At 43.2% G+C, this 10,257-nt stretch overlaps 1 protein-coding gene across 1 annotated transcript in view; it reads right to left on the reverse strand.

Moving 5' to 3' along the window:
- Positions 1 to 9,593, reverse strand: part of LOC109481621 — a 41,136-nt gene extending 31,543 nt beyond the window's left edge. Inside the window, exons 1-11 of the mRNA XM_019784200.1 lie at positions 9,343 to 9,593; positions 8,764 to 8,768; positions 7,530 to 7,661; positions 7,087 to 7,094; positions 6,655 to 6,802; positions 5,629 to 5,770; positions 4,816 to 4,897; positions 4,279 to 4,374; positions 3,099 to 3,260; positions 2,303 to 2,428; positions 1,749 to 1,855 (exon numbers count right to left, since the gene is read on the reverse strand). Coding sequence (XP_019639759.1) covers positions 1,749 to 1,855; positions 2,303 to 2,428; positions 3,099 to 3,260; positions 4,279 to 4,374; positions 4,816 to 4,897; positions 5,629 to 5,770; positions 6,655 to 6,802; positions 7,087 to 7,094; positions 7,530 to 7,661; positions 8,764 to 8,768; positions 9,343 to 9,452 — 1,118 coding nt within the window. The 5' untranslated portion in view covers positions 9,453 to 9,593. The remainder of the gene's footprint in view (positions 1 to 1,748; positions 1,856 to 2,302; positions 2,429 to 3,098; positions 3,261 to 4,278; positions 4,375 to 4,815; positions 4,898 to 5,628; positions 5,771 to 6,654; positions 6,803 to 7,086; positions 7,095 to 7,529; positions 7,662 to 8,763; positions 8,769 to 9,342) is intronic.
- Positions 9,594 to 10,257: the final 664 nt, after the last annotated feature.

A 10,257-nucleotide genomic window follows, 5' to 3' on the forward strand; every position in this document is an offset into this window, starting at 1 on the left:
AGTTTAAGTTATGTATCCGGCAGATGCTTTTTAATTTTAGGTATTAATGGCTATTACTAGTATCAGTTAACTAAAGGTTGTTAGAAATATTGTCAAAGGCTTATGGATGTAACATTACTTCATTTGAGGAAAGAAGTAACTTATATACATGTAGGTGGGGCAACCTAAAATTCTGATGGGCAACCTAATTTTTGCCGTAGGTTGCCCACTGGGTAACCTGGTTCAAGAAAGCATTTTGTACACTGAATTAATAAAATGACAAAGAGACAAACAGATTGCGAACAATATTTTATTCCCTGAATGAAGTAATGATTCATGGTTCATCACATTGGTGATTCGACCGTCTTTCACTGCGTTTCGTCTACCGTTTGGCAATTGTATATGGTCTAATCCTTTTCAAAGTAAACTAGAATTCCGAGATCTCATACCTCCATGAAATATGATCTTGATATGTAAATGTAAATTTCTTCTTTAATTGTTCAAATGACCTCTGCATTAACATGATATATGCATCGTGATGTATGTTAACTTTTGATTAACTTACAGATGTCCCAAGTATGACATTCTCATCATTCACCATTACGAAATCATAGAATTTTCACATTAATTATGAAAATTAGGTCATCATTTGCATAATTAGTATCTGTTGAAGTTCCGCCTGCAATAGGTTACATAGTATAATGTAAAACACTGTAATTATAGAATTTCCTCATTAATTATGCAACTAAAGTCCTCATTTGCATAATTTACATTTAATTATGTACATCTCTCTCTCAGCTACCTACACACCAAAAATAATGAAAATATGTTGCTCCTGTCTGGACTTATTGGCTTTTAAACATTTCGCCAGAAAGTGCCCTGCAGTTCTAGAACAAGCCGCTAGGGGGCCCAAACTCATATGACTTCTTTCCAAGCACGAGAGCTACCTTCCATCAAAATTTCATGACCCTAGCATGTCCAGATCACGAGATAATGTAAAACACTGTAATTATAGAATTTCCTCATTAATTAATGCAAATAAAGTCCTCATTTGCATAATTTGCATTTAATTATGTACATCTCTCTCTCAGCTACCTACACACCAAAAATAATGAAAATATGTTGTTCCTGTCTGGACTTATTGGCTTTTAAACATTTCGCCAGAAAGTGCCCTGCAGTTCCAGAACAAGCCGCTAGGGGGCCCAAACTCATATGACTTCTTCTCAAGCACGAGAGCTACCTTCCATCAAAATTTCATGACCCTAGCATGTCCAGATCGCGAGATATCAAAACCGGAAGTTGCGCTGCAGTACCAAGGGAAGCCACTAGGGAGACCAAAATCTCATCATTTCCAGTTTTCGTCACACCCTACCAACACACCAAGTATGAAACCAATCCATCCAGGCGTTCTTGAGTTATCTTGTTGACCAACAGACAGACGGACAGACGGACAGACGGACAGATAAACGCAACTGAAAATATAACCTCCATGACACATTTCATGGAGGTAATTAAAAATGATATCTATAGAAGGTACAAGAAGCTTAGGTACAATAAAATATAAACAGCAAACAGTACAATGAACCGAAAGTCCGAAAAAAATTGACAGACACAACTGAGGTGATTCCCTGAGTTACTTCAGAATCTGTGGATGGTGCTGACTTTTATATTTGTACTGACCGACATGAGAATAGCATAGTAAAATATCATACTATGGGATCTGGAATCCCCCGTATCTCTACCCTCATAGACCCGCCGTTTCCCTGCGCCTCTGTGACGGTTTACTGGTGATGGTGAAACAGTAGATGTCGAGATGGGCGCAGATTTCCGCACAAACCCGAACACAGTACAGCAACAGGTCCAGCGTCACGAACATCTGTAGAAGTGATAAAAGTGGTATTAAATTATGATAAACTAGTAAACCAGTATCAGAATTGTAATTAATTATTGACATAGTTCTGAAAGTTGTTTTTTTAATGTGGTACTAGTACGTTAAAATGTCAATTTTGTAGACTTTCTAGAAGATAACTTTTTGCGCGTGCGTGCGTGCGTGTGTCCGTCCGCTTGTGTGTGTGTATATATGTGTGTGTGTGCATGTGTGTGCGTGCGTGCGTGCGTGCGTGTGTGTGTGTCTGTGTGTGTGCGTGTGTGTGTATTTTTGTGCTGCATGCATATGTGTAGAAGCTGCATGTACTTCATAGTCACAAACACAGTTTCGGAACAAGACTTGAATAGTATCGATCGCCTAGCATTTTTAAAACTTCCTGAAATCGGTAACATGATACCAATGATAAAGTTTCCTCCTACATGCACATTAACTCACCAAACATATCCAGAGCACGATGTGCAGGTTGAAGAAGCCACCGCAGCAGTGACTCAGGAACAACACCCCCGGACCCAACATGGACGAGTCCAACGCGGCCATCTCACTTTTGGTGATGTGTGCCACCTGATCAGATGGAAGTAAGCATTAGTGACAGTTACAAACAGTTGGATTTTATCTTATCTGATCGCCCAAACTTATATTTTTCTCTAGATTTTAGAAGAATAATAGCTTCCTTGTCATGAAATTCATTGTACACATGTATAATGCAAACTGACAACAGTTTTCCTATCATATCAGGTAAGGCCTACGACGTTTTTTTTTAATAATTGTTTTATCAGTGTGAATTACATCTAATTAGTGAAGCGATGCATATCGTACATTAGAAGCAATGCAAAATCTAGTTGTCTGTATTTCATGATAAAGCTAAGTCTCTGTTATTTCAGGGGGGGGAAAGAAGAGCATCTATTTCTACTATATCAAGCAATAAACTAATAATAATAGAAACGCAGTGCTGGTGAGAAAATACAAATGAAAGCATTGTAGACAAGGCAACATCGGTGGGTTTAACCAAGGAGCTTAGGTTCCCTCGTAAAATTTACGATGAGTTTCCGTGACTATTATCATCAGGTTGGTAAGACACCGAGACACTGAGTTTGGGAATGCATCTACAGCAGCGACACCTGTGCTGCAGTGCAATGTGAACCAATCAGAATTACCCTGAGGAAGGTGACAGACGGTCACCGAAACGTCGGCTGAATAAAAGACTTTGTGTAAAAGGAGTCTCTTTACTTACGATGAGTTTGTTAGTAACCTTGGCGATGGCGAGCCCGAACATGAGCAGGAAGAGACAGGGGTGGTTCAGGAACAGGTGTGTGGAGTCGGTGATGTAGATTATACAGGCCAGAACTGTGGGGAACAGGATCGCAACGCCTGGAGATAGTACACTTCTGCTGGTCTGTGAGGGTAAAACATCATCCACGAGTTATAATTTTCGAATGAAAGCTAGCTCCTCTGTGTTGGTAGAATCCATTTATTTATTTTATCTTATCATCTTATCATCAATCCATAGTGTAAAGTTGACGAGATCGACCGAAAACTTATGGTGAGTTCCCTTCTTGTGTTGGAACATTTTAAGCTTGAACTTTACAACTATAACGTTACATACGTTTAATATTTTGTTTTTTTTTTTTGCAAAAGCACTAAGCTGCCTTTATTTTAGTTCTGTACACTACATGATCGTATTTCCCAGCTTCGTAAGGTCATAACCGTAAAAAACTCGTTTGCTGGAAATTCAAAATTTATTACAATTTTTCTTTGGCTTAAGTCAAGTAAGTTTGAATGTACTTATTCTAGAATATGGTAGCAACTCAATAGAGCACCAGCTATTATTCCGATGTAGATATGAGAACCGTTTGAATTATAACTTAAAAACCCGCGACACCTTTTCGTTACTTTTCTGGTTAGCGCCCTGCAATGTGGCAGATTCAGCATTTGGCGCCGTCGCGTTAACACTGCCGTTGGTGCCAACCTTTTCTGCGAGCTTACATTTATAATTGCAAAAGCGACGCCGATCTCTATACCACCCATCAAAAGTTGTTTTCTGGAAATTCATATCTTATTCTTTGGTTCAGCCGTGGTACATTTGAGTCTGATGTGCTACATGCAGTTAGCCTCCACCAGGCCTTTCTACGGGAATACGGACCGTAGAATTCGGCAAAAAGGAGAGTAAAATTGGTCAGGGGAGTCCGGCCTCGGGAGGTAGTTTCTTTAACTGCGCGGCCAATCAAAGCTACAAGGCGGCCTGGCAAACCCGTACTTAGTCTGGTAGAGACTACCATGCAGTACCTCTTCCAGTAAATCAATGTAGATTGGAAAACAGTTTTAAGTCAAAACGCCGCCACCTGTTCATTAGTCTGGTTGCCCCCCTGCGGCGTGGGATTGTCAGTGTTTAGACCTGTCGTGTTGGTGCCAACCTTTTCTGTCAGGACAGTCCTGAAGTTGCCGCCGACTTTCCACGCCGACAGGAACACAATGGTGAAAAACGTGGCGAGTACAACAGACCGGGGGAACTGGTGAAGACGAAAGAAATACAAGATTCGAAGTCAACGATTTTACAACTGAGAGAATTAGGCATAATCTGTGCACAATTTAGCGCCACCCAAAAGAATACTTTAGTCCCAGAAGTAGAATGTATTGTCGCGGCAGTGCGACCCATTTTAGTGAACTGAAGATTTAAAGACATACCCACAAGAACATGAATAGCCTCAACAATTAGCCCCTGACACATTTGCAAGACTATCGAAGTATATCACATGCAGGATGATGTAAACGCGGTACCATTGAATAATCAGGTATGTATGAAATCAGTATGTGTGTCTTCATACACAACTGTAAGATTAGTTTTCATCTAAGTGTGCTCGTTGGATTTCCGACCTGTTATTTTGAAAAAGGCCTAGAACAAAGGTCTGTTTAAAAAATTTAATGACTCCAAGTAATACTAGTAGCCCTACCTTGTACCAGAAGGAAGGCCCGAGCAGTGCGGTGAGAGTCTGCACTATGATGGAGAAACACTGCGCTTCAACTACATCGATGCTGCGAGGAAAAACGAAAACAAATCAAATGTCTGCCACAATCCAAAAGCAAGTAATTGGAGATTACAGGCCTCTGTGCATTAAGCATGGGGTCCTTTGCGTTCTGAATTTCACAATGTGACCATAATTGCTGCATGCTCCGGATTAAGATTCCAAGTCTTTTGGCCAAGTCTTTTCCAGCCATTCTACCTGTGAATCCCCCCTCCACAAACACCTATCAACTTTAAATCTGTCAGGAAAACTATACACAAACCCACAGGCACTCAGAACAAAACTCCCGTGTCATCTCATCTATTTATTCTATTAATTAGACCGTTGGGGCACCAATGATGATCTGACAACCAGTTTTCTCGGTTTCTGTTTCTTTTCACTTAATGCCATGCTGGTCTATTCTCTGATGCTAAAAAAAGTCTATCCTCCCATCAGCCGATATGCTGCCCACCTGGCCTCCACCAGGCCTTCTACAGGAATACGGATCGTAGCATTTGGCAAAAAAGAGAGTAAAATTGGCCAGGGGAGTCAGTCCAAGGACCGTTGGTTCTTTCCCTAGCTCCAGTCAGACCCCAAGGTGGCCAAACTCCCCTGGCAAATATTCTCCTATAAACATGTATTAGACAATTCAAACTCTACTACTGAATAAGTAACGGGCACCCCCTTTTTAATTGATTAAAACTACATCAAAAAAGGAAAAGTAGAGAATAGAAACACACTAAGTCACTATAAGATACCTACAGCCCACAGGTCAAGGTCCCTGACACGTAAGTCTCCCAGTGTGTGCAGTAGAACACGACCAGAGTCAGAAACAACATGAAGAACATCAGGTCTGGGGTCTGGCCGATCGTCATCGCACAGGAGGTTGCAACGGCCAACAGGACTGGAACCACAGAAGGCAAGGTTTAACTATAGCTACAGGCTGTCACCTAGAACAGTAAGGGCTCTTTGATAAGTGAGATGACTCCGTGGTCAAAGACACTGGCATTGACTTTGATTGTTTAGAAAATGCTATGTTAGATAATGATCTATGGAGAGAAATCTGTACTTGCTTGGTCCCGGCTGAACAGGCCAGCAATAAATAGATAAATAGATAGTAGCTTGTAGGGGCATTGTCATTAGATAGTTTTAAACAATGTTAAGAGTTAGACGTTCAAGAGTTAGGTATAACAAGTCGTTCGGTGTGATATAGCCAGCTACCGCCGCGCCGCGTGCCTGCGAAGCTAAGGTTGGTTATACCGGCTAGACAGAAACAGATACAGGCTAGAAACTTGACTGTGCGCGCTGATAATGAACATTAATGCAATTATACGCCCCTCGACAATCTTGCAATTTTGGACAATGACCCGTCGCACGATTTTGATGTCGTAGACTTTTCAAGCAGGCTGTGACGGAACCGACAGCCAGAAATTAGAATCTATTAAAGCACACTGATTTTCCTGCAACATGATAGTTGAATGTTTAGAGTTAAAACTTTAGATCCAACACCAAACTTCTCTCACCTAGAAGTCAGTCTACTGTCCGAGGAAGACCAGAGTCACGGGTTGAAAGCTCTAGGTGAGAGAACTTTGGTGTTGGATCTAAAGTTTTAACTCTAGACTTGTAACTACCAGCACAGATGAACTTTCATAAAGATAACTGAACGTTACGGGACAATTGCAGGACTATTCTAAGAATGTTCTAAGTTTGTGATCGTACGTCGATCACACGGCGTATACATGTGGTCGGACTTTTTTCTTACTACTTGTACTACTAACTGCTACTAGCCTGTAGAAACTGCGTCGCTGCCGTGGTCGAACAGTTCCCCCAGCGGCGTGCTGCTGCCTGTCCGGCGGGCCTGCTTCCCGTCCATCCCGTCCAGACACTGGTACAGGAACCAGCCTAAAGCACAGGACATGTACACCCAGGCTGGGGCCTGTAATAACACATACACAGGACATGTACACCCAGGCGGGGGCCTGTATTAACAGATACACAGGGCATGTACACCCAGGCTGATCATGTACACCCAGGCTGGGGCCTGTAATAACACATACACAGGACATGTACACCCAGGCTGGGGCCTGTAATAACAGATACACAGGACATGTACACCAACACTGATCATGTACACCCAGGCTGGGGTCTGTAATAACACATACACAGGACATGTACACCCAGGCTGGGGCCTGTAATAACACACAGGACATGTACACCCACGCTGGGGCCTGTAATAACACATACACAGCACAGGACATGTACACCCAGGCTGTAGCCTGTAATAACACACAGGACATGTACACCCAGGCTGGAGCCTGTAATAACACATACACATAGTACAGGACATGTACACCCAGGCTGGAGCCTGTAATAACACATACACACGACATGTACACCCAGGCTGGAGCCTGTAATAACACATACACAGGACATGTACACCCAGTGGAGCCTGTAATAACACATACACAGGACATGTACACCCAGGCTGATCATGTACACCCAGGCTGGGGCCTGTAACACACACAAACACACACAAACACACACTCACACAAACACACACACACCGTGACACACACACACACACACAGACACGCTCTCTCACACACATTTGGGAATATTGTATTTTTGTTTTGCTCTATCAGCTTTGATTTTTGTCTCCTCACCTCCTCCGTGGCAGTTGGTGAGAAGTAGATGAGAAGTAGTGACGTCACTACGTTGATGAGGAATCCCGCCATAGTGAGGAGGTTGGGGGCGACCCACAGGGGAACTCTCTCCACCAGCCAGGACCATAGGACCTGTAGATTCCACAACATGACGTGGGAATTAACGGAAACGGACGAAGAGTAGATACAAGTAAACCTGGTTAAACCCAGTTGTATCCAGAACCGTGCTTTATGCACATGCACTATGACCATAACCCTGGTCAGTCGAGGTGCGTGCTGCCCAGGACCGTGCCTAGGGCAAATCTACGTTCTTGCTGGGTACACAAAGACTATCTGTAACCGTACCTGATTGTAACCCTAACCCAATAGGGCTTGGTAGGAATAGACAGAATTCTGGATACGAACCCCCCCCCCGTCTTATGAGGGTGTGGGGGTGTTCAAGCACGCTAAAGCGCCAATCACACTTATCGACAAGAGAGTAAATGTGTCTCTGTGCCAGGTAATGGGTGGATTATCGTTCAGACCACTTAGTCCTTTCTAGGCCCCTAGTACTACTGTGCACTATTGGTATGGTTCCCCTTAAGTAGTTTACCAAGCACACTTTATTTTACAAGCAAACAAACAAACAAACGAACGAACGAACGAACAAATGGAAGAACGAACGAACAAGATAAAATCATACAGGGAAAAGTAATCCTCCAACAATCTTATGTTTTTGTTCGTCTCGAAGTGTTTGAGTCGTGCGAGAGCAGTTGTGACCTGAGCGACAGGTTACCGACAGACCCGTCCAACAAGTTTCAGCTGAGGGCTTTGGTGGGAGGGGGGCTTTTAATGGAGCACAAGAAACGCACGTGTGCAGTAGTTTATCCTTGCCTAAGATATGCACGTGCCTTTACACACAAACACAAGACGTTAGCTCCATTCCTGACGTAGCGGAATATGTGAATGATGTGAATGATGTTTTATCGTTACCAAAAGGATGATTAAATGTTTGACACATAGCATTAAACTAAGTAATCGTCCCATGGGGATGTGGGTCGTCAAACAAACTGGGTCATCGATGTTTTGTTGTTGTTTCTGAAGAGTTTTGAGAGTCATTGTTGCTTTCTCAGTAATCTGTCGGTTATAAGCCCGGTCATATAGGTCGTAGGTAGTCCTATACGGTTTTGATGCCGTCGGATTTTCAGGCAAGCTGTGGCAGAACAGCCAACAGTCGAGAAGGGCCAAATGCAGCTTATCCTATGTGATCATAACAAGACAGGTGGATTTTGTACTACTTAACGTATCCCAAAAATGCCTCCAGTTTACGACCGTACGATCAATGTATTTGGTCAGGTCTGTAAAACTGAGTTTTACTTTTTCTTTGTACTGAACTTGTTCCATGTCTGCAAGGTACATTCTTGTGTTTATAAACAAATTTAGCTGCTTATTTGACTGATAGAAACTTAACTCACAGGTGGGGACAAGTGTGGGGTCTTTCACCTGTTTTGAGGTGAGGCCCTCCTCAAACATATGTAAACAAACGTCGTAAAGTACGTCCCATCCGAAAGACTAGAATGAGCTACAACTCCGTGAAAGGGGGTCTAGAACACCGACAACCAGCCCTAGCCTCCATAGCATGCCAAAAACTGGGGGTTTGGGAGTCTTCATGGTCTTTGGGAGCTTTTATGTGCTATTTTCTGATTGCATATAGACAACATTGCCGGCCTGGTAGAATTACCCCCGTTTGTAGAACTGGGCTAATCAGAAAACAGCCGAAGACCACCAAACCCCCAGTTCTATAAGCCTGCTACGGAGGCTAGACCAGTCCGACAGACCGCCGGCACGTACCTGCAGTATTCTCTCGGTCACGGAGAGACCGACCACCGAGTACTTGTGTTCCTCCAGTCGCTTCAGCTGCGACGGGCTCAAAACAGGCGTCATCTCCGAATTAATGCTATTACAACTTAAGATTCTCTCCGTCTGCAGATGGTATGATCGCGAAGCCGTACCGAATGTAGAACGAGGTCAGAGAAAGGCCGCACGGTGGACTGCTCACCTGTACCTGTGTGCCAGTCGCGTGGTACAGTGGCCACAGGGAAATGGTGAGGGCCTCTTGTACTGAGAACACGTGATCGTTATGGGCCTGACTGTTTAAAAAAAACGCTTGGAGACACACGAACATTCACTACATAGATGAGCAGAAGTTACGTCTGCAGATGCTTTGATCAAAGCCCTACCGACTATAGAACGTGGTCAGAGAAAGGCGAGGAGGGCCTCTTGTACTGAAAACACGTGATCGTAAGGGGGCTATAAAAATAATCGCTCGGATACACAAGAACATTCACTACATAGATGAGCAGTAGTGACGCCTGTAGGTGCTTTGGTCGAAGCCGTACCGACTGTAGAACGTGGTCAGATAAAGGCCGAACGGTAGAATGACCAGCGAGGTGGACACTGGGGAATGGTATTAGCCTCTTGTGCTGAAAACACGTGATCGTAATTGGCCTGTTCAAAAACGCCTGGAGACACATTGAAGAACATTCACTACAGTCAGACATAGGGACAACATCAAACATCTGAGGGTATTGCTCTTACTTCTTTTAGACATTGTGAAGGACTTGAAATTTTACAGGGAAAAATTCACGCACGTACAACATATAAGAACCAGTTTTTCAGGTATCTCTGACATAGCAACCTAAATCACCATTCATGTACTAGTTACGGAATAATATGTATATAGGCATTG

This window comes from Branchiostoma belcheri, unplaced genomic scaffold (assembly GCF_001625305.1).
Source record: "Branchiostoma belcheri isolate BF01 breed outbred unplaced genomic scaffold, Haploidv18h27 scaffold57, whole genome shotgun sequence".
In the NCBI taxonomy this organism is placed as follows: Eukaryota; Metazoa; Chordata; class Leptocardii; order Amphioxiformes; family Branchiostomatidae; genus Branchiostoma; species Branchiostoma belcheri.